The sequence below is a fragment of the Ursus americanus genome, chromosome 14, assembly GCF_024610735.1.
Source record: "Ursus americanus isolate L20-20 chromosome 14, mUrsAme1.1.p, whole genome shotgun sequence".
Taxonomy (NCBI): Eukaryota; Metazoa; Chordata; class Mammalia; order Carnivora; family Ursidae; genus Ursus; species Ursus americanus.
In genome coordinates, this window is record NC_142140.1 from 2,304,105 (window position 1) to 2,328,032 (window position 23,928).

Sequence of the window (23,928 nt, forward strand, 5' to 3'; positions counted from 1 at the left end):
CCTGTCTGTCTTTGCCGCATACACCTATCACCTTGTGGCAGGCTCCTGCTGACTCTCCAGGCTGGGAGGGTGCTGCTTTTCCGACCCACCCTGGAGCAGCCTCTTCCCCGACATTGTCCCAAAGTTCTTGCTTACGCGTTTAAACTAATTTTCGTTAACCTTAACAACTGCTCCTAAACTTGTCAGATAATATTTAATATCGTTATCCCCCCAACCTACTTTCTGGGCAAGTACGTATAAATTGATAATAGCGTCTGGGGAGGAGCTTCTCTCAGCTCCACATAAAAGGTATATATATGTTGGTCGTCTACACTTAAGGGTAGTTCGTGTTAGATAAATCTCTCCAGATATCCAGGAAAACATTTGTCAGCCCCAAGCTTTGCCTTTGGAGCGATCTCTGGCATATGGAAACTGAAACTGCTGCCAGCAGCCACGCCTCCTTTGAGTTCCTCCGGCCACCCAGCTTCTTGGGGAGCTCCTCCCCAGAATGGCGTCTTAAGGGCCAGGCGCAGCAGAACTGAGGGGCCTTCCCTGTGCCTCAGCTGAGCTCATTAGGTTTCTGGCTCTGGCCGGGGTTGTTTATGCAACGGGTGCTGGTGACTTGGCGATTCTAGTGCTTGGCCTGGGTATAAGGGCCTTTGACCTTTGTTATCTGAACCCAGAGACAGTGTCCCTTCCAGATGCAGTTTTCTGCTGCTCCCCCCACCCCACACGCCCCATGCCAGGTCTTTTAATTTCACTCTTTCAATCGTAACAGCTCTTTCCTGAGTGATAGGTACTGTGCTTGGGCTTCATTCTCATCGTTTTTAGTTCTTGCTCTAGCCTTGCAGGCGCTGTCATCCTTACCTTACAGACAAGGAAGCCGAGCCTCAGAGGGTAAAGAGGCCAGGCTCTTCCCCAGCTGGGAAGTGGCAGAACTGGCCAGCATGTCTTACCCCAAAGCTGCAGCGCTTCCTGCTGCACCGGAGCCACATCTCGTCATGGGACTACCTTCTGAGGCCAGCCCTGGGGGCAGACGCCGTGGAGACAAGCATTCCCCTCAAAGATTGCTTGGGCGGTTGCCAGGTTGGATGCCAGCCCACCCCTCAGTAGGGTCGGCTAGTGTTGGGACCGCTGGTGTTCCTTCCATGCAGTAGAAGATGAGGGGTTGAATGGCAAGTGTGTATCTCCGGATACTGGCGCCTCCCTCGGCAGCACGCAGGTACTCACTCCAGCAGAGACTTGCTGCTGAAACCCGGTGCCCAAGGGCGGTGGTCTCCCCACCACATCTCAGCGTGCTTCGGGGCTGGCAGTCTGCGAGTGAATGCAGGCAGATGGGTAGTGGTGGTAGTGGTGTGCACGAGCCTCTTGCTGGCTGCCTGAGTCGTTCCCTAGGTCTGTGAGCGCTTGCGTCCCTTCAGTTGAGTGCATCCCTCCCTCACATCTTGTTTGCTCCAGGGTTAGGGTGCCGGGATAAATGCCACCATGTGCCACGGCCAGTGAGTCTGTTTTCACAAGGGCAGTTAATTCCAAACTTTATTTTTATATTTAAAACAAACATGGTTTGCACAGAATGCAAAAATTTCGATGAATCTTAACTTATAAAACTTAGGACTTCCAAGAAATTCTGTGCTTCTAGCAGATAATTTTTGGGCAGTGTCCTCCATTTGTTCTCTGCCATTAGGAAAGGCAGAAGCACATCATGTTGTCTTTGGGGAATTGTGAGCACCTTGGCATGCTGGCATCTCAGCAAGAGGCCCCCTAAGGCGTGGATATTCTCCTTGAGGCTCTGGGTTCAGTGGAAAATGCAGGTTTCCTATGGGTCAGTGGGCTCCATACTCCATTGTGAAGCTGAGAGCTTTCCCTGAGAGATCCCAAGGAGGAGGGAAGAAGGACCCAGAGGGGAGAAGTTGCTCCTTTATTTTTGGATACCCAGCTCCTGACCCATTCCATCCTGCTCTGACTGAGCATGAGCTTGCCTATAAGCAGTACAAGGCTGTAGGCCCAGTGCCTTAGTCAGCCTGGCACATAGCAGAACATTCGTTGTTGGTGGAATGAATTCTAAACGATGTATTTAAGTTTAAAAGTGAGATATTTGATGTTTGCCTTCAAATTCTTTTTTTTTTTTTTCATTCTAATACTAATGACAAACTTGGAAAGCACAGAATAGTATACAAAAAATAGAAAGGAGGAAAAAATCTTTGGTACAGGGTACCCTTCCTGTGACTGTTTCAAGACTTCCAAACATGAGACTGCCTCTCCTCCCCGGACAGACCTTACTTTGATTTTTGTTTTGTCATTAGAAGGTGGCTCCTTGACAAAATGTGACAAAGGCCAGTCAGACGCTGTTCTCCCTATCGCAGGCAAGGCTCAGCCCTAGACCTTCCCCACCGGCCCTGCTCTCTGTCTGGAGGTGGCCTTCTTCCATCCTCCAAGTGGGCCTGGGCCCCACTGCCACTGCTACCACCCGTATGTTGTAGCCTGTGCCGACACCGAGCCATTTTGAGACCGCTTCCCCACCTGGCCGCAGCTCTGGGGCCGGGCCTCTGTGCCCTGCACTCGGTCGTAGCCTGAGCTGTGGACCACTGAGCTCGTACTTCAGAACCAGACATTGTTGGCTTTGCACCCTCATTTCCCCATTTGCCAGCCCAGTGGCCTTCAGCAGGTTACTGACTCTGTTTCCTCATCTGTCAAATGGTGGTGACAGCACCACCTACCTGGTGGGGCGATTGTGAGCCTGGGTGAGAATATGCGGAGTGCCCGGCAGGGTGCCTGCCTGATGCAGCCCAGGCCGGGGGCGTTTGGTTGGGGAAGGAACCTGACAGTCTTTCTGCAGAGATGACAGCCTGGTGGGATGGTCTTCCTTGGTTTTTAAAAGCCTTTCCTCCTAAATCAAAGCAATACAGGATTACTCTAGAAATCTCTATGAAGTATGAAGAAACTGGAAAACCAAACTCACCAAGAAGCCTATCACCCAGAGGCAACTGCTATTTGCAGTTAAGGTTATATTTTAAATATTTTTACGCCTTGATTAGTTGTCCAGTATTACAGAGAAAGCATATTTCCGTGCTGATGAAACTGCTTCATCTGTTCGATTACTTACGTGACATCTCATCCGCTGCTTATTTAGCTATTCGTCTACCGTTGGGCTCCTGGGTTGTCACCGTCTTGTGGTTATCATAAAGAATAGTGAAGTGAATATTTTCGTGACCCATCTTTGCCTTTCAGAGAGTTTCCTCGGGGTGAGATTCTTAGACGTAAGATGTAGAAACAATTAGCCCTTCTAGAAAGGCTTGGACCAAGGTGATCTCGAGTGGCCCTGAGGGTTGTGGTTGTGGGCAGCATGGCACTTCCCATTGGGCACCTGGGTGGCGTGAAGGTGGGTTCACTCAGGTCGAGGACAAACCAGTTCAGTGTCTTCAGAATGCCTGGCTCTCAGGCCTGGCCTGGGGTCAGCCCTCCTGCTGGCTGGCTCTTGGTCTCGGTCCTGCACGGAGCTGGGGTTGTTTGGAGCAGCGGCATCCCCCATCGTGCCACTTTTCCCTTTTATTTTGTAGGAACTCAGAGCCTTATATCTTCTCTTTTGTCCTCCCCCTCCTGGCAGGTGGCATGACAGTTTCCATAGGTTTGAGGAGAAATGAGAGAGTCTCCCATTCTGTGCCAGCTGCCTCAGCCAGAGTCCCCAGTGTCTCCCCACGTGGAGAGGGTAGGTTGGGCCAGGCTTTAGTTAGGGGCCTGCTGGCTTCTCGTCCTGCGGCCGTGGCTTCAGGATGTTGCTGGGGAAGGCAAGACTCAAGTCTGGGGTTACGGTGCTCAGCAGGGAGACCAGGGAGTGTGTCTCATTCTCCTGCTGCCTCTCCCACCCTGCCCACCCGCCTTTACTGCTCCTCCTGGCCCAGCACCCTCACAGAGTCCAGCTCAGAGCAAACTGTCAGTCTTCGTTGAGTGAATTGATTGGAACCTGATTGTATTAAATGTAATTGACCAGAATGTCTGTCTTTTATTTTTAAAGAATTAATTTTTAATTATATAACCAGTTTGTGAATGCCTGCATGTCCCAAAAGTGAAACATTTTCAGTTAAGGGGAAAGGTCCCGTTCTGTCATACCCCATCCTGGCCTCCACTCTAGAGGAAGCCCCTGTTAATTCTTTTGAGTGTATCCTTCTAAACCCTTCCCTATGCAATACATATATATTCATAAAAATACATGATGCCATTTTGTAAATGTATCATGTCATGTGGTTTTTGCACTTTTTCTGTTTTTGCCCAATATCGATCTCGTTCTGTCACTACATACAGAGCCTGACCAGTGCATTGCATTTGTGAGTATGGAGATTTCATATTGCACATTGCCATGTGCCGTGTGTCATGGATGGGCTCTTGGCCCACTGCCCAGTCTCCATGCATATTACCTGTGCTGTGGTGACCATCTTATCTAGTACTCACATACACAGGTTTCTCCCTGGGAGGTATCAGGAAATGAGAACCCCAGCCTTGCTTTTCCTGGAACTCTGTTCCACGGGCTGTTCCCGAATCCCTTCTATATTGGCAGGCCCTGCCTCATCAGGACAAGATGCACAGATGGAAAGAAGGGGCTCCTGCCCCCTCAGAGCCCTGCCCCAGCATCAGCTTCATCTTGTTTTGAACCCTACCCCATAGAACTCTGCCCAGACCTGCTGGCACTTCCTTACACTTTCCTCACAACCCCTTCCCCATGCCATTCCCTCTCTCCTAATCTCGTTTGCATGGCATTATCCTTCAAAATCCAATTCAGATGTCACCTCCTCTTGGCAGACCCCTAAGCCCCTGTCGTGGCACTCAACACACTGTGTTCTATATAGCACTTTACACAGCTGCTCCCCAGAGTGAGTGTGGAGTCATAGAGGGCAAAGGCCATGGCTTCCCCCATGTCCCCATGTCAAGTGAAGGGCCTGCCTGGTAGCAGGTGCTACTAGTATGTGTGTTGAGGGAATGCAGGGGGTGACATTAGCAGTGGACCCTGAAGAATGCCCACTGTGAAAGGTGGATAAATAAGCAGGAGCCAGAGGCTCAGGGTGAGCCAGGACATAGACACGGAAGGAGGCCAGGCTGGAGAGGAGGGCTGGGCTGAGGGCCAGCCACAGAGTGAGCACGACACCTGGAGCCTGGGCGGGCTTGAGTGAGGGCATTTTATGACCCTGGGCTCTATACTAGGCGGGTGGCCTGGCAGAAGCATGGGGAAGGGGTGACTGTTGGGGGCGTCTGTGTGGGAAATGGGGACCAGGGATGGGAAGAAACTGTAGGTAGGGGGCAGACAAATTTCAGGATTTGCCACTTAGGGGCAATGGGAGCTTTTAAAGGATGAGGCAGAAGCCAGCGGCTGAGGTTTGGACTGTGAGTTGGGGTTTGGGGCCACCACGTTCACTGAGGAACTGGCACTCTTCAAGTGCTCCACTAGATAGTAGGTGCATGCCACCTTCTTAAATCTTTCACAGAAGCCCTGTGGCCTAGGATGTATTAGCCCCATTTTACTGATGAAGAAACTGAGGCTTGGAAAGGTCATGAAACTTGCCCGAAGCTCAGAGCTAGAGCACAGGGCCTGGTATACCCACATAGGAGCAGGGGCCATGGGGGGAGGGAGAGGGGGAGCGCTCACAGAGGGCTGAAGGAAAAGGGAGCCTTGGGACCCACCGCTTTGAGACCCAAGCCCGTCTGGATTCTCTGCGCAGGCCCACGCACACAGGTGTGGTCATGCTCGCTGCTCCGCAGACGGCTTTTCTGGGCCCTGCCCCGAAGACAGAGCTGGCTCCCTTGGCTTGCCTCCCAAGGATTCCTTACCCCCCAAAAAGCCCAGGGATGTCGTTAAAAACAATTAAAGCCCCAGTTGTATGGAAAACAGAAGACTCAAACATTGGTGTAATTCAATTTAAAGTTTTATGGGATGACAAACGCGTGGAGGGTGGCTGGGAGGAGGAGCATAAAGCTTCCTGGCAGGCCCCTTGTCACTTTTACGGTTCTCCATTGTTACAGTGACTGGGAGGTTCATAACCAGGGTTTGTTTGCGAGGTCGCTGTGGAGGAGCAGGGGCCTTTGCTGGGCCATGTGGTAGGAAACCAAATCCATTCCCTTCCTCCCTGGCTGCCCTCCATGTGGCAGGCACCCTGTAGGGGACCAGGGGTGAGCAAAATAAACCCAACTTATGCACGGGCAGCTGTCCGTGTGGCGCGGGAGCCGCACAGAAAACAACAGAATGCACAGGCACGTAGTGGAAATAATAAGGTGCTGCGAGTGCCGTGAGAAACGTTGCAGGGTGCTCCAAGGCGCACAGGTGGGCCCTGCTGGGAGTGAACTTGGGCCTGGGCGTCGGGGGCCAGGAGAAGAGCCGAAGCAGGCAGACATGCAGACAGGCAAAGCCCTTGTTCCATCTCTGATCCTAGAATTGGATCTTTGGGGGTCTGTGGGCCCCCAGGCTCCTGAAGATCTTCCTTTTCAGATGGGGTATTCCTTATTTCTTAGCAGGGATCTCGGAGAGGAAGTTCTCCTTGGCTCCCTCCCCTCTTTCCCCAGGGGACAGTTGGTCTTTTGTTGAGGCCCCAATGAAACTTTTTCGTAGAACAGATCTTACCTCTGGTCAGCCAGCACAGTTCCCCAGAGACACAACCAGGGGGGAGGAGAAGTGTGTCGAGTGCTGCCAGGACCGCGTTTCCTGGCACTGGTGCTCAGAGGGCAGGGAGCCCAGGAGGAGAGCCACGATAGTGAGGAGGAGCCTACGCAGATCTCCTCCACCTCATCTCCTCCCTGCCCCTCCAGTGCGTCGTCCCTACCTCCAAGAGCCATGTGGGCTCAGGAGCATGCCCATGAAGCCCCTGGGGCCTGGCAGGGTCTCAGTAGACGGGGCTTTCACCAGTTTATCTTGGGTGAACTAGAAGCAGCAGAGACTCTGAGGAGCCTGGCCCTAGAAATGCACATGAAGACAGCAATGGGACTCCATGCCTAATCCATCAGCCTGGCAACAGTTAAAAGGCTGCAGTACCAAGTGCTGGCGAGGGTCTCCACTGCCCGTGTGGAGGGAAGCCGGCCCCTTCAGAAAGCAATCAGTAAGAGCTGGCCACACTGGACTATGGCCCCCATGCCAGCCTTCCATGCACATTCCCACGCTAGAAAAATGCTGCTCACGTGGACAGGTCCATGTGTACAGGAATGGTTACTGCAACATCATTTCTAGCAGCAAAAATACCAACTCGTGTCCATCAGTGAGGGCAGGGTTAAAAGGTAGAGCTTTCCTACAAAGAAATACCGCACAGTGGTCAAAAAGAATCGCCTAGATCTGTACAGAGAATCTAGATAAATACATGCTAAATAGATAGATCAGTGTCTCTGTTTCTCAGGAAGAACAGATGTCAGAAACATAATGCAGAAGGAAGGAGGCAAGTGGGAGTGAAGCAATAATATGGGACTATTCGTATAAACATATATATACTATTCAAGGATACATGGGGAAAGTATATAAAATAGAATGATGCATAAAGAATTCATGAAAGTAATTGCAGGGAGTCGAGGAGGGAAATGGGACTAGAGGTCTTCAGCTCGCTGTCAGCATGAAGTGAGAGTAACAAGATCTTAGCGGTCAGTTTCAGGTGGTGGGAACACAGGTGGTTCTGATGTCATTTGATTCCCTGTACCTTTTAGTATGGTTTTCATTTCTCTAAAAAACAAATGGGTGAGAATGGAGTCCCCAAGACCCATGTGATGTTCTCTTCTTGCAGTCCCAGAGGTGGTGCCAGGGCAGCTGGGGTGTGTACCAGCTAGGGAAGTGCTGGCAGCCCCCAGGGGCCCACACTGCCCTCTCCTTGTGCAGAGTCCTGAGTTTGGCTTTTTGTGCGAGATGCAATTAATGCATTAGGCTGGGGTGGGGTGGGGGGATGCCTTATCTGTACCCGGCCTAGCTCGAAGAAGAGGGAGAAATAAGAGCAGCCAAATTGAAACCTTATTAAACAAAATTGGTTAGGTCTGATGGAGCCAAACCTAGACTGATCTTTAAAAGCTTATTTCATTTTTCCCCCTCCGGTCTGAACCTCTTTGAATTGAAGTAACTGATCCTGCTGTAAGCTTATTAGTGTCAAACCTTGTGTGTTTCTTTTCCTCTCCGATTTACATTTTATTAAGTAATGATGAAGTTGCAAGGCCCCGACCCTCGCCTTTGGCACAGCCAGGAGCTTCCAGGCTCATTAGGGGAAGGAAAATGGATAATAGAGGTCCAATCTCATTATAGCCAGGGCCATTATTACAAAAATCTCTGCACATCAGAAAAACTGCTAAGCGCAGGCTATTGTCCACTTCTTTCAAGCATCTGTTGATTCCGTAGAATGCCGGGAGGACCCTAAACACTGCTGTTCCTTTCTGATGTTGTTGGGCCTCTCCATTTCTTACCCCGCAGAAGGAATGCTGCCAAGAACTCCCCATGTGTGAGTTCCCCGCTGCAGTGATTGTAACTCATTTGGACTTCCATGGTGGAGTAGATGCGTTTTTATGGCATGATATAGTAAAAGAATTCGAGTTTTCATGGTGGGCACATATGGATGCTGTAGATAAATGTCTTTAACCTCTGAGACCTCAGTTACCTTGTCTATAAAATGAGATCATCGTCAGCCACCTAAAAGGTTGCTCAGGTCTGTAGAATGTCATCACGCGTGCGTATCTGACCAGCGTCCGGGCTCTCTGTGTGCCTTCTGTATAGGTCATGGGGTTAAATCATGAAGTCCAGTGTTAGCTGGGTACCACTATTCCATGCAAGGTGCTATGAAGAGCAGAGATAAACACTTTGTGATTTCCACCCTGAGTCCCTTCTTTTGGAGGTTTTCAGTAGTCTCCAAAACAGAGACCAGGTTCTTCTGAGTACAGTACCCTACAGAGTCCTCAGGATGCTGGAAAACTATGCGTCGGATTCTCAGAAGACCAGAAGGGGTATCTGAGTGTGTCAGGCCTGGGAGCGCACAGAGGGTTCCTTTGCCCTCTCATCTACTCTGTCAGCAGACACTTACTGTCTGTCCTGTGCCAAGCACTGTGCTACCCAAACACAGACACCACAGTGGCTAGGACGGAGCAAAGCAGTGTAGAAGTCGGGTCTGAACCTGTCCGCTGTGCTTGGCCAGGAGGAGGCTGTTGCTGACCCTGGCCAGGGCAGCCCCCGAGGCCTGGGCAGGGGGAGGGAGGGACTGAGCTGCCCCTGCCCCCACCACTCCCAAGTCTCGGGACAGGCTGACCTCTCCTCAGCTTCCTTCTACCCCTGAGCAGGGTCCTCTCACAGTGGAGTCTTACCTCTGCCCCTTCCCTGGAGCCATCTTTCTGGTTCTCACCACATGGGCATCCGCAGTGTTGGTCCTCCAGACCCAGAGCAGCCTGGCAGGGCAGGGCTGCTCTGCCCCCAGTGCCAGCCGCCCAGCACGGTTTCTGCTCAGCTGGTCCAGAGACCGGGCCGTGGGATGTCAGGCCTGCGTAGCAGTCCCCACACTCATTGTCCCAAGTCTCAGCCTATTTGCTTTGTGACCTTGGAGACATCAAAAACCTCTGTTTCTTCATCCATAAAATTGAATGTAAAAATATTGACCTGCCTCGTAGGGTTTTCATGAAGAATAACTGACCCAGATGATGGTAAAGCCTCTTTGTCTGTCAGAAAGGGCCGAACTGCTTAGCAAGCACGAACTTGAGTTTTTTAAAAATTGTTTGCTTGCTTGATGTATTCCTTCCTCCCTCTCTCCGTGGGTCCATCCTCCTTTCCCCAGAAGTGCTTGGTGCCAGAAAGAGGAGAGCCACTCAGCAGCCACCGTCCCCTCTCTGAGCCGAGCTCAGGGAATGGGCTTGCCTGGTGGTCCCATGCAGAGCCACCTCCCTGCTCTGCCACCTGCCTTCTCTGCTGCCATCCTAACTGCCCCCTGCCAGACAAACCTGAGTCCTTTGGAGATGCTTGGAAGACTCCTTCCCCTGGGTTGTCTGGAACTTCCTAACTCCTAGCTAGCCGCAGGGCCAGCCCTGCTCTCATAGCATGAGTGTGTACCTCCATGCGCCTTTGTGGATGTATGCATCCCAGACCCAGACTGGAACTCCCTAGGGCAGGGAGTTCCCATCCATGGCTGCATTCATTCATTCCACAAATAGGTGTCGAGGGCCTATATGTCTGGCACTATGCTGGGCACTGAAGATAGAAACAGAACTTAAAGAAAATAAAAGTAAAGCCCTCACCCTCATGGAGCTTACATTCCAGTGTGGGAGGGACAGTCAGGAAACATATATGGTATGTCACATAGTGATGAGTGTTATGAAGAAAAATAAAACAGAAAAGAAGATAGGGATGGGGAGCTCTTATTGCAAAGTCAAGGATGGTCTCTGATAAAGAAACATTTGAGTGGACAGGAAGGAAACAAGGAAAAGAGAAATACGGTATCTGGGGGAGGAGCATCCCAGTCAAAGGCACTGGCAAGTGCAAAGGCCCTGAGGTAGGAGCACACTTGGCATGTTTCAGGAGCAAGAAGTATAAGAAGGCTCATGTGACTGAAGTGACATGAATTAGGGGCTGCAGGGGAATTGTAGCAAAGTCAGAGAAAAGACAGCAGCCAACTATTGGACCTTTGGGTCCTAGCAAGGACATTAGTTATACACAGTGAGATGGGAAGCCAGTAAAGGGCTTGGAGGCAAAAGTGCAGAGTCATATCTATGTTAAAGCTGCTCTGTGAGAACAGGCTGCAGGAGAAGGGGCAGTAATCAAAGCCAGGTGGGCCTGGGACTAGGGTGGGTTGCAGAGGGAGGGGCTCGGGCACTGGCCCTTTTTGGAAGGTGAAGCCTGCTAGAGTGCCCCATGGCTGGGTGTGTGTATGAGAGAACAAGAAGAGTCAAGGTGGGGGGGCGCCTGGGTAGCGCAGTCGTTAAAGCGTCTGCCTTCGGCTCAGGGCGTGATCCCGGCGTGCCGGGATCGAGTCCCACATCGGGCTCCTCTGCTGGGAGCCTGCTTCTTCCTCTCTCACTCCCCTGCTGTGTTCCCTCTCTCGCTGGCTGTCTCTCTGTCACATAAATAAATAAAATCTTTAAAAAAAAAAAAAAAAAGAAGAGTCAAGGTGGAACCCACAGTTTTCACATGAGCAGCTGGAAACGTACAGCTGCCATTTCTGAGACAGACAGACGGAAGGAGATGAACCTCAGATGTGGTAGGCTGGAGGCACCTACCAGACCTCCAGGTGGAAAGGCCAGACGCAGTTAGGTGTGTGAGTCTTCTTTTCCCAGCTCCCGACCTCCCCCTCCAGCCTCCACCTCTCCTGGAGCTCCGACTCCTGTGCTCACCTGCTTCCAGCTGCCTCGCAGACCTCTCCCAGGCACAGATCTCTCCGCTGCCCCTCCTCCCCGAAGCGCAAGGCTGTTCCTCCAGCCGGAACCTGGGAGTCTGTCCTCGTGGGCCAGTGACTCCATCGTCCCCACATCTGGTCTGTCAGCACACCCCAGCATTGTACTGCACAAAGAACTCTCAGTCTCTTCCTTGCTGCTTTCCCTCTTTCCTTTCTTATTTCTCCACACTGTGTAGCCAAAGTGACCTTGTCAAAGCATGTGAGAGCAGGTGTCATTCCTCTGCTCAACCCCAGGCCCCCACTACCACTGGGGCTTCTGTTGTCCTCATGGTAAAAGTGGCAGGCCCATGTCTCCAACCTGATGCCACTGCCCCTGGCCCGCGCCCCACCAGCCAGCCCACCACCTTTCAGTCCCTCAGACAAGCCACATTCTTTCCCACGTCAGAGCCTCAGACCTGCTCTGCTCTTCCCTCTGCCTGAAGTCCCTGTGGCTGGTTTCTTCTACTCCCTCTGGTCTCAGCTTTAGTGCCACCTCCTCAGGGAAGCCCTCCCTGATGACCCAGGAAGGATTGCGCCACCAGTTATTCTCTCCCATAGCACCTCTCCGTGGTTTCGTAATCTGCATTTATTAGTTGATGATTTTATAAACCCCTGCCCCAGCACTAGACTCCAGAGTCTGTTCTGCTCACCCTGTATCACTCCAGGGCCTGGGCCTGGGACATGAGAGACACTTGATAAATACGTGTTGAGTGAATGCACGTGCACTGCCTCTGCCACTCAACTTGGATATTCGTAAATGTGAGTGAGTTGTTGAGTGGATGGATGGAATCTTTCAAAGTTGGCCAGAAAATGAAAGGAAAGCCTGTTTTTTTTCCCATTCTGGAGTTGGCAAAACTATTTTCCCATATTTTTGGTGTCCTAGATGGGCTCTGACATTCTTAAAGGCTGTCTTACAGAACGTGGGCTTGTCGACAAGCCTGTGTGCTGCTGCTGCTGCTGCGTGCGCCCACGAGAGCCCACAGTCGTGCCACGCCACCCTGTCCCCATCTTTATCTGTTTCACAATTTCCTGTCTGGGCCCTTGAAATCTTGATTTGCACAGTTATTTGTCTTTCTGCTCTTTACCGTGCCCTCGTAAGGCATTCTTTATTATTTCAGTCCTAAGAACACAAGTCCCGTTGAGAAGAACATGCTTTTAATGAAGCCTGCCTGGAGATGGCTTGATGGTGGGGGTGGGGGCTGTCAGGGTGGTGAGGGCCCTGTGCCTCTGTCACAGGGAGCATCCTAAACACCAGGAGCTCGCTCAGGCCCCGGCTGCTCTGGAATGTCCGCTCCATGCTTTCTTTGCCATGAGGGGCATTTCTCTTCCAGAATCAGATGCAGCATTCTCTTTGGACGGGCTGGGTATTTAACTGGGTCTGTCATAAGCGATGTCTGTAGCCGCCCTCTGTGCTAGGCACCAAGATGCAGCAGTAGGAACCTGGATTTACAGGGGGAGATATGCAAGTTTGATAGGCCGAAGTTAAGAAATCTGGCCATGCCAGATGCTGGAGAAGACATGTATCCACTGAGAGTCTCTGGCCTGTGGGTGGAAGCGCACACTGGTACTTTATTCATCCAGCAGACGTGAGCCCTCACTCGCCCCCGACCCAGCCGTTCTGGTCCAGGGCCCACGTCTTCCAGAAGCCCTCCCTGCACTGTGCATCAGGTGGGACTCTTGTGTGAGAGGGAATTCATCGCATCATTTTCCAGCAAAAAACTGGAAGTGACCCATGTGTACATCGATAGGAGGCTGAATGGGGGTGTGGGTGTGCCGTGTGACATACGGCATCAGCGACAAATGAGCTGCAGGTGTAGGCAGCACGGGCACGCACCCTCAGAGCGAAGTACTGATTAGGCATACGTACTACGTACGCAGTGCGCCTCCGCACAGCCATGTACACGTGTATATAAAAAGAAAGGAATGCCACACACCAAATTCAAGAGATTGGTTGCCTCCAGCTGGGGGGCAGGCAGGAGAACTAGGTGGGGGAGGGGCACGGAAGGGGAGCGAAGTTATTGGTAATGTTTTAGTTCTCAGGGTGGATGATGGGGCCGCGGGTATTTACTGTATCGTAATTTAACTCAGTAAGTACGTAGAGGCAGACTGGCAGAACCATAAAACAGCAATGGCAAAACAGGAAGTCAGCTTCAGAGCAACCCAAGGAGAGTAACCAGCTCGGTCTGGAATGAACAGAGAAGCCATTCCAGGAGGTCCCCTGAGATGAACAGCAGTTTCAGGTGGAAGAGGTCCTAGGGAGGAGGGTCCTCACAGGCAAAACGAATATATGGTTATGTATATAGGGAAATGTTCAAGCTTCCCCTGGTTGTGGCTTCAAGTGTTGGGAGAATATGGGGCAGGCCATGTGGTGGGAGGCTCCAGGGAAGGCCATGCAGAGAAGCCAGGCGAGCAGAAGTCCTTGTTGGGACAGCAGAGGGAGCGTCAGGAGGTGCAAGAGCCCCTACCCTCCCTGAACAGCTTACCCGATGTGGGGGAGGGGGGTAGCAGCCAAGGGCTGATTGCCCATAGAATTTCACGTGACCAAAGGTCCTGCTCACAACAGCTATGCCCAAAAGGTTTGAAAGTGGTGATGTGGAAGAGGGGAGCCCGTGTAGAGGTCGGTGCTAACGAATTGCATCATCCGACATGTGTTTTAGAAAGCTGGCCTGGAGAAGGGAGACGGGTGGGATGGGGGCCACAGGACAGCTCACTGGGTGGCTACAGGCCTCAGGGGGGAAGAGCTGTGATTTGGGGCCTGCCTCGCAGGGCAGACGCTTAGTGTAAGATAATATTCTCCGGTTACTCTGAGGTGCATTCCTGAAAATCTTAGTTTCCCATTGCCCTTGTAGACCATTTCAGAGATGTTTTATGTTTCTCTTTGATTGATCTTGGCTGTGGCTTTTGACACCACACTTCTCACTTTCTCTGCCCCCTGACCTCTTGGTTAGGTAGTTAATGATCTTTAAACAAACACTTGAGTATTATGGCTCTCCAGGAAAGGCTCTGGCCTCCTGCGCCCGGAGCAGCTCAGCATTCTCCCTTTATCCAGGAAGAAAACGAGTGCTCCGCACACCCCGGCTTTGCAGATGGGGATGCTTGCAACCTGAAGGCCAGAGTGTCTTCACTTAACAGGTTTTGATGGCCGGTTTTCTGAAGTACATTACCTGTTTCTTTGCTGCACTAAGCGTGATCTCATCTCCTCTCCGACGGTGGATCTTAGTAAGAATGTTCATTGATTTCATGAACGTTTATTAGAGCCTCTCCTATGTCTGTTCCTGATTTACAAACTGTGGGTGCAGAAATCTGCCTGGTGTAGTAGTGGGTGTGGCGGTTTCCAGAGATAAGATCAGGTTACTCCTTTGCCTTAACTCCTCTGCGACTTCCGGCCTGCCCTCTCCTCCCTGCCCTCCCTGCCCTCCCTGCTGCAGCCCTCCCGCCTCTTTGTTTATTTCTCAGACCCACGGAGCCTCCATCCTGGGCCTATACATTCATCAGCTCCCCTGTTCAGAACTATCTTTTTCTGGACCTTCACAACATAACTTCTTATAATCAGGTCTTAGCTGAGTCATCACTTTTAGAGAAGTCTTCCCTGACCACTGCTCTAAAAAGCCAGACCTCCCCCCAAACCCTAGTCCTTCTCTATATGTTACATATGGTATACATATTATATGTAATATAGTACTTCATATATAATATATGTATATAATCATGTTAGTTATATATTTAGACACAAAGTTTTATATATTATATCAGTACAAACTTAGTTAATTTAATGTATTTGTAGTTTTATTGCCGTTTCTCACTCTCTTCCTACCCCAAGAACAGTCCCTGGCACACTGTAGTCCCTCAGTGGGACCTGCCCTGGAGAAGCCCACAGCTAGCGGGCAGATTGGTGCAGAATAGGCAGTGACATCAGAGCAGGCTGTGTATGACTCAGAGGGGCTGGGTAGCACCAAAGAGAGGGACAGATGCTGCCCACTGGGGGTCAGGGTAGACTTTCTAGAGCAGCAGGGTTTGGCCTGGGCTTTCAAGGACAGATGACCATAGCTTGGCAGGCTGAGGACCTGGGGGACCATTCTGCGTGCGGTGACGAGCCTGTATAGAGGGCTCAAGGCAAGAAAGTGCTAGAATGGAGTCTGGGGTGGAGCAGCGACTAGAAGGATGGAGGGAGCCAAGGTAGCTCAGGATTTGGCTGCTGTGACCACCACCCGCATCCCGGACCGGGGTGCCCCGTGGGCCTCGTGTTTGCAGGGTAGAGCTTGCTCTGGCCACGGGGAATCTGGCAGTACTGGGATAGGGACTGCTCCAGCTGGAGCCCCTCCCCCCAGCCTCAAGGCTCTTGGTTTCATGAGCTTTCTCTTTTGCTACCCACCAGGTGGTGAAGAAGGTGAAGTCCATGCAGATGTTTCACATGCCTGTCACCTCAGCCATGCAGGGAGACCGACTGGGCATCTGCGTCACCCAGTTTGACCCCAAGCTGCTGGAGCGCGGCCTGGTGTGTGCCCCTGAGTCCCTGCACACTGTCCACGCGGCCATCATCTCTGTGGAGAAGATCCCATATTTCCGGGGGCCCCTGCAGACCAAAGCCAAGTTCCACATCACAGTGGGCCATGAGACAGTCATGGGCCGGTTGATGTTCTTCAGTCCTGCCCCTGACAGCTTTGACCACGAGCCTGTGTTGGACTCCTTCGACTTCTCTCAAGAATACCTCTTCCAGGAGCAGTACCTAGATAAGGATTCGGCACCCCCGGTGACGGACAGTGGTGAGGCTGACCAGAAGACGGGCCAGCCCACCGAAGGCCGCTGCCCTCGGCAGCAGTGGGCCCTCGTGGAGTTCGAGAAGCCCGTCACGTGCCCTCGGCTGTGCCTGGTGATCGGCTCCAGGCTAGATGCGGACATTCACGCCAACACATGCCGGCTGGCCTTCCACGGTGTCCTGCTCCGCGGGCTGGAGGACAAGGACTATGCCGAGAGCTTCCTGCCCGGGCTCAAAGTGTACAAGCTCAAGCGCAAACACGGCCTTGTAGAGCGGGTAAGCAGCCCTCCGCCCGTCGTCCTTCCTCGGCGGGCTCCGGCGGTCGGGAGGGGCACGGTCGGGGTCTGCGGTGAGAGCCAGGAACACTTCAGAGGCCGCTGATCCCAACTTCTGAGGTTCTAAAACAAGGAAACTAAGGCCCGGAGTGGCCAAATGACCTGAGTTCTCCTAGCCCTCAGTTACAGAGCCAGGGCCTAAACCAAGGCAGGGGAGCCCCACTGCACCTGCTGCCATCCCTGCCCTCCACTTTGGTGGTGGAGGTGGCCTGTGTAGGGCAGAGCAGCCCTGGTCCCTCACACAAACTGGTTTCAGACAGCAGCATTTCACCTGGGCCAGAAACCAGTGATATCAGTGGCCTCCTTGAGCTTCAGATAAGAGGCCAGGCCTTGCCCCTCACAGCCTGATGACCAGGCCCTCGCTCTCATGGCCTCAGTGGGGGCTAAGCCTCCATCAGGCAGCCCCCAAATCAGTCATATCAACAGAGGGAGCATGGCTGGTCAATGCAGGGCAGGCCTGGCCAAGCATGTCCTCGGCCTGTGGGGTGGGGGAGTGGGGGATGGTGGTGGCAGGGGGTGCCAGAGGGCAAGAGGTGGGAAAGTACAGGAAGGTGACACAGTACAAGGAGCTAGGCTGCTGGCTTCCTCAGGTGCCTGGCATCATCACCGGATGCAGGCCTTTAGACATGGGTGAGCCAGTCTGGTTCACAGGCCTTTCATGAGAGTGGGCAAATGTGGTAGCCTAGAGCCTAAGGGGTCCTGTAGTCCTGGGATTACCTTCTGTCAGGTGCCCCCCCCCCTTGTCTATCACTGCAGGTGTCAGTGGGAATCCCTGCCTCCTGGGCCTTGAAGAGATGGGTGGAGAATGTCCAAACCTCTGTCCAACTCACTCTCTGGATGTGGGTCCCTGCAGGGCAGGGGTGGCTGTGGGTGGTCCTGGGCCTCGTCTCTGAGCCAGGTGAGCATGGCTGTGCTGAGACCCCAGTGTTGGGAGGCTTAGTTTCCAGTAGGGAAACTGCCCCGAGGCCCTCAGCAGGACTGCAGTTCTGTTCCTTAGACAGCAGGATGAGGGTTACCCCTCCCAGTGCAGCGCCCTGCCCAAGTCAGCATAGGCTCCAGCATGGGGTCTGACCCTTACCGAGCAGGCACTCGGGAGAAAGTGTCAGGGCCTTGGGTGCCAGCCGGGATTGGGATTTCCAATGCCACCCCCTACCCTGTCTCCTTCCCCTCTCTCAGATCCCCATGTTTTTCCTCTGGAACTCTGTCACTGCAGAAACTCCCACTCCCCTCCTCCTTGTCTCAGGATTCTTCCTGGTGCTCAGGCCCGGGTCCCTTCCTCTCCTGACTGTATCTAGACCTGCCCTCTGATGGGGGAATCAGTAGAAGTTTCTTACTTACCTGCGCACAGTCTGTCCGAAACTCAGGATCCTCAGCTCTGTAATCTCAGGCCTCCCGCTTCCAGGCCAGCCTTGCCCATTCAGCTGGCCAGGCTTGGTCACCCTGCGCTACTGCTGGAGTCCTGGAGCTGGAGCCATGTCTGCCCCCCTCTGGTGTTTGCTGTCTATCCCTCTGTGAATGTTGGTTTCCTCGTCTGCAAAGCAGCAGCCTAAACTCCCAGGGCTGCCAGGAGGGGTCAAGGGCCGGCCATGGAGGCCACTCAAAGGCTCCATCAGCCAGGGGCCAGCCCTGAGATGCTGATTGAAGACGAAAGTGATAAAGTGCACGTCGCTTGTTTGTCTCGCTTGATGTATTAGCAGTATTATGAAGTATAATTACTCTCTGGTGAAATATCTGTCATGGAGTAATGTCCCACTTGGTGAGTTCACAGGTCTAATTGCCCCACACAGACCTGTTGGTGGTGGAGCGGCAGTTACTTCCTTCGAGAATGAGGAGTGTGGGTTTGTGAGGAGCAAGTAAACATACTATCGAATGCCTCTTGCCTCCTAAGGCAGTGGGGAGGGCCCTGGAGACGTGCTGACCCTGGTCCTGCCACCAATCTGGGGCATCCCTGGGGCCACCGGCCCTTTCCTCCTCAGTCCAGGGAGGCCAGAAGTGGGGGCACAAGAGCCCCAGACTTTCAGTCGACCAATCCCATGTAGACACCCTGAACAGAAAGGCTCCCTCCAACCAGGGACTGCTTCAGGCCTGGCTGTGGATGTGTGTGGAGGGGTCCTGAGACTGAGATCCTGCAAGGAAGGAAAGGGCAGGCACCTCAGTTCCCCCTACCAGCCCCTTAAGGCTCTAGCTGAATGGACTCCTGTCCTGTGCCACAGGTTCCCTTCTGGGTCCAGGGGCAGGAATGCACCTGCCTCCTGCCTCCCTCCACCCCATCCCTCCTCTATTTACTCAGCACCTACTATGTGCCATTACTGGCTGCATACATTATTTTGAATCTTATAAAAATTCAAGGAGGAGGTTATTACTTTTCCTATGTACTTTTTTTTGAAATTATTAAAAAGATCACTTTCTTCCTCCTAAAATTATATGTAAATATTTGGGGAAAGTAATATATGCACATGGTAAAACTATAATTCAAACAACACAAAAAGTTACTAAAAAAGAAAGCTAGTGTTCTTCCTACTCTGAACTCAGGCCATCAGGGCCCCTCTGCAAAGGCAGCCACACTGGAAACCAGCTCAAGAAATGTGAAGCGACCTGCCCAAGGTCACAGGATGGTCAAGTCAGGATTTGAACCCAGCACTGACTGGCCTGTGAGCCTTTGTCTTTCCAGCACGTCTGGTAGATTCTTGCCCAGTGAGTTGAGAGGCTGATGTTCTCAAGAAGCTGGGGTCTCCTTGGCAGGAGACTTTTCTTCCTGGTCAGGTTGGTAAGGGTTGAACTTGGGGATCACACAGACTGGGCTCAAACCCTTAGTTGTGCCATGTAACAACTGTATGCCTTGGGCAGCCATTTTATTTCAATAGCCTCATTCGTTTGAGGAGCAAACAGTCTCCACCTCACAGGTAAAATGGCTTCATATGTGAGAGTTGAGTCTAGCTCAGGGGACGCAGGAGGAGATTTCCTAGTACAGCTCACAAGTAGAAGGCCGGGCTTGCTCCAACGGGCAGCCCCGTTTGCTTTGAGTAGGACCCACAGTACCCAGAGATTTTCAGATCACTTGGTTGGCCACAGTCTTTGCCATGTGCAGACTGGTCGAACTTGCAGGCCTGGCTTCAGTCCCAGCCTGACCACCTCCTAGTGTGGAAACGTGGGCAGGGAATTTCACAGCGCTGCACCATGGGGTGGGAGCTCAGCTTGGGCCTCTAAGACATCCTTCCATTTATAAACAAGGAAGGCCCAGCCCTATATGGATATGTGTTGAATGGACGCTTTCCATCTGGACAGACTTAAGGCATATAGTCCTTCTGAGCCCATTGCCTAAAAGACATTATTCATTCATATATCCAGATGTTTACTTAGCTCTTGTGTGTGCCAAGCAGTGGGGATACAGCAAGGCAGACAGAGTTCTTGTTCTCACGGGGGAGACTGACAAGGAACAGTATCTTAGGTGCTTTCAGGTAGTAGTAAGTTCTAGAAAGAACGTAACAGTGAAATAAATAGAAAATGTTGAGGACAGTGCATGGCACATAAAGAGGCCAGCTGTTAGCCCTCCCCGGGTTTTCTCTTACTTCTGTGCTCTGCTTCACTTGCTCACTGGAGAATGGGTCAGACCTCCCTGCAGATGTGGCTTCGCTCATTGGTGTCACCTACAGTGTCTGTGGCCTATGGGCCACATCCAAACAATTGGCCTTGCCCCAAATCTAATCATCTTTAACAAGCTTGTTTTCTCTGGATACTTTTTTTAGCTGCTGCAATCAAACACGATTTAATTAACTTACCACCAGTAAATGGCTTTCCCTGCTTGAGTAACAAATGAACCACTTGGAAACTTACTTTGATTGTAGCCTATTCTTCTCTCTCTCTCACTCTCTCTCTCTCTCTGTCTTTCTGTTTTGTTTTGTGAAGAAATTCTGCTATGATGTGATGTACTGCTTGAAATCATCTCATTTTTTTTCTGTGAGCTGGGAATATTATGATGTCAGTGTATGCTGTATTTTATTAACACAGCCAATAACACAGAGCTTTGCCATGTAATTCGATAAAATAATAATCCACACCTCACCGAGCATTAAAAGTGTGACATTCGAAGTCTACTTTTCCTGTTTTGACATGGTGCCTATGCACTGGTAATAAAAATGAATAAATAAAACATATGGCTGGGTGAGATGCTGTGGAGCCGTCCCAGAATACCTGCTAGGTCTCTGTCACAACTGCTCAGCTCTGACATTGGGGCACAAAAGTAGCTGCAGACAAGGTAGAAGCAAGTGGGTGTGGTGGGGTGCCAGTAAAACTTTATTGGTGGACACTGAAATTTGAATTTCTCGAAGTTTTTCATATGTCATGAAATATTCTTCTTTTGATGTTTTTCAGTCCATTAGGAAATAGAAGAACCATTCTCAGCTTGAAGGCCATACAAAAACAGATACTGGGCAGAATTTGGGCCTCTGGCTATAGTGTGTCCACCCCTGGTCTAAACGATTTTGTGAATAGGACTCTTGAAACAGATTGAGCATCCTGCAAGGAAAAGTCTAATCACCATCTACAATGCAAGTACTCAACTCTGTCTGCATTCCTCTGGAATTAGGTCCTGGGAAGGGAGCTCAGGTTAATAGAAATGCTGCAGAGGTCTCACCTGAGAGGGAGAGGAAGGGAAGTGAAGGTGTTCTAAAGGGCTAGTCTTTCTAGGGAGAGGGCTTGGGAAAGGGAATTAGAGTCTGTCATGGTGAGGGAGATGCTTAGTATCCTGTTTTCAAGTACAAATATAGAAATATGTGTCAGATTATAAACAGAGAAAGGGGAAGAAACTATGAATGGAACTGGAAAGTGTAGCACTTCCACATACACAAAGGAGAAACTGCAATGAATTTGATTAAACGAACAAAAATAAGGGAAACAAAAACATTGGTCATAAATAATGACAAAAACAAAAGGAGCGAGAGTTTCAGTCATTATACTAAATGTGAATGGCCAAATTCTCCTATGTAATACAGAGATCGATAGATTGGATTAAAACACAAAATCCAGTTATATGCCATTTATAGGAAACACAATGGTAAACGAAGGTTAGAAATAAAAGGATAGAGAAATATCAGGTGATGAACAAAAAGTATGCGTGGTAATTTCATACAAGTTAATTTCAGACAAGTTAGAATTCAAGACAAAAATACTCACCAAGATAATATAATAAAAAAAACATTTAAAAAAAATACTCACCAAGACAAAGAGAGATATCATGTAATAATAAAGGGCATGGTTACGAACTTGCACCTACTAAACATATAAGAGCAAAATCTATTAGAAATTCAAGAACTTGGTAGAACATGGAGTCATAATTATAGTGGGGCCCTTTAGAATGCAGATTCTGGAATTGGACAGGCCCACTAAACAACAGATAAGGACACCAAGGCATAACACAATTGCTACACTTAATTTCTAGATAGAAATAGAGAAAATACACTTTCTCCTTTTTTTTTCTATGGAACATTTACAAAACTGGACATTCAGCAATAGTCATTCGAAAAATATTTGTAGAACACCTGTGTGCTGTTTTCAGGGCTGGAGATATAACAAGGAATAAGAGACAAAATCCCTGTCCTTGTAGGACTTAGATTTTGGTTGTACCTGTGGCCACGGAGAAAACCTTAGTAGATTTTTTTTCCCTTCATCTCAAAATACCCTAAAACACTTTTTTTTATAATATTTTTTTATTATATTATGTTAGTCATCATACAGCACATCCCTGGTTTTTGATGTAAAGTTCGATGATTCATTAGTTGCATATAACACCCAGTGCACCATGCAATACGTGCCCTCCTTACTACCCATCACCAGCCTATCCCATTCCCCCACCCCCCTCCCCTCTGAAGCCCTCAGTTTGTCTCAGAGTCCATAGTCCCTCATGCTTCATTCCCCCTTCTGATTACCTCCTTTCTTTATCCCTTTCTTCTCCTATCGATCTTCCTAGTTCTTATGTTCCATAGATGAGAGAAACCATATGATAATTGTCTTTCTCTGCTTGACTTATTTCACTTAGCATTATCTCCTCCAGTGCCATCCATGTTGCAGCAAATGTTGAGAAATCGTTCTTTTTGATGGCTGAGTAATATTCCATTGTATATATGGACCACAACTTCTTAATCCTAGTAGATTTTTAAAAGTAGAAAACATGAACCATTAAAATTAGAAATGAAGAATGGGTATAGATACATAGATGTTGTGTGTGTATGTGTGTGTGTGTGTGTGTGTGTGTGTGCATTTGTTCATTCTTCCATGTGTTTGCAACTTAGAAATTTGCAAGCAGTAAGTTGCTGTTCATTTACTAAGGCTTTTTCTCATACTGTTATATAATGTAGAAGCCCTCAGTAATAACTTTTTCTCTTTTTTCAGTTTTTTTTGGGGGGGGTCCATTGATTACATCATGAAGAAAGTCTTAGATTCCCTTGAAGATGACTTTAACACTCCTCTGTTCCGTGCTAATCTGCTTTTTGAAATCAAGGCAGAAAACAGAGCCAAGATAGATCCTTCCAGTAGCCAACAGTCTGTGACTAGATCCAATTCATTTTTTTAATTGTATTTACTTTATCGTCAGGTTCCTGTTTATGGCGACTCTTGTTTTCTCTGTAGGGTACCATGTGAAGTTTCCCTTTAAGTATTGGTATTTAAAGAAAACAATTAGGTAAAGGATCTTTCTTTGCAGGTGTGCAAAGACCTGGTGAAAGTGAATGGGGGTGGAGAGTGTTTCTCAGCTGGAGTGGAGCTGTGAGGCCATGCCCCAGAGGTCCCTGCATCATAGCCACGTGCATAGTCACACCAGCTGCTCCCCTCTGAGTGGGCCAGGCTGAGTGTCACAGGAAACATGGCCATCCTGTGAGGACAGACACATGCCTAGTCAGAGGGCATACAGAGGGGCCGTAGGGAGCAGGAGAGGAGCAAGGGCGCTGCTGAGGTGGGGGAGGTGGTCTGGTGGGGAAAAAGTACAAAGAGCTGGTGACCTTTGAGCTGTGCCTTGTGACTGCTCAGACTGGCGGGATGTGGGGGTCCCAGGGCTGGGCACTCTTTCTGCAGAGGCCCAGAGGTCTGGCCCTGGGCGTTAGAAAAAGGGCCCTCAGCCCAGGGTGCCCAGCAGCTGGAGGATGGGAAGGGAGCTCCAAGGTGTAGGTGGGCTGACCACCAAAGCCACCAGCAGGGCCAGCGATACAGGATGAGGGCTGGCAGAGGCTGGAGCCTCATTCAGATTGTGCTGGAGAAATCCTTTGAGTAGGGTCAGCCGAGGCAGCCTACAGAGTGGGTGTCTACTCAAGGTCCCCAGCCTTATCCCCTCTTACCTAGCCTGCATTCCCAAGTCTCACTCTGAGCCTGGGTACCCCAGGTTGAGTCAAGTGGTCTGGCCTGACTGAAGCCACTTACTCCCTGGGGCCCTATTTCCTCATTTGTAACAATTGCCTGGGAAAAGGTGGGGCCTCCGAGGGCTCCCTGCCGAGGACACAGAGTGCTCTGCACTGCCTGC

At 50.6% G+C, this 23,928-nt stretch overlaps 1 protein-coding gene across 2 annotated transcripts in view; it reads left to right on the forward strand.

Moving 5' to 3' along the window:
* The window catches only part of EEFSEC (eukaryotic elongation factor, selenocysteine-tRNA specific), a 249,398-nt gene that overhangs the window by 167,897 nt on the left and 57,573 nt on the right, over positions 1-23,928 (forward strand). For both annotated transcript variants that reach the window (XM_045812372.2, XM_045812374.2), the window contains exon 5: positions 15,706-16,362. In XM_045812372.2, coding sequence (XP_045668328.2) covers positions 15,706-16,362 — 657 coding nt within the window. The remainder of the gene's footprint in view (positions 1-15,705; positions 16,363-23,928) is intronic.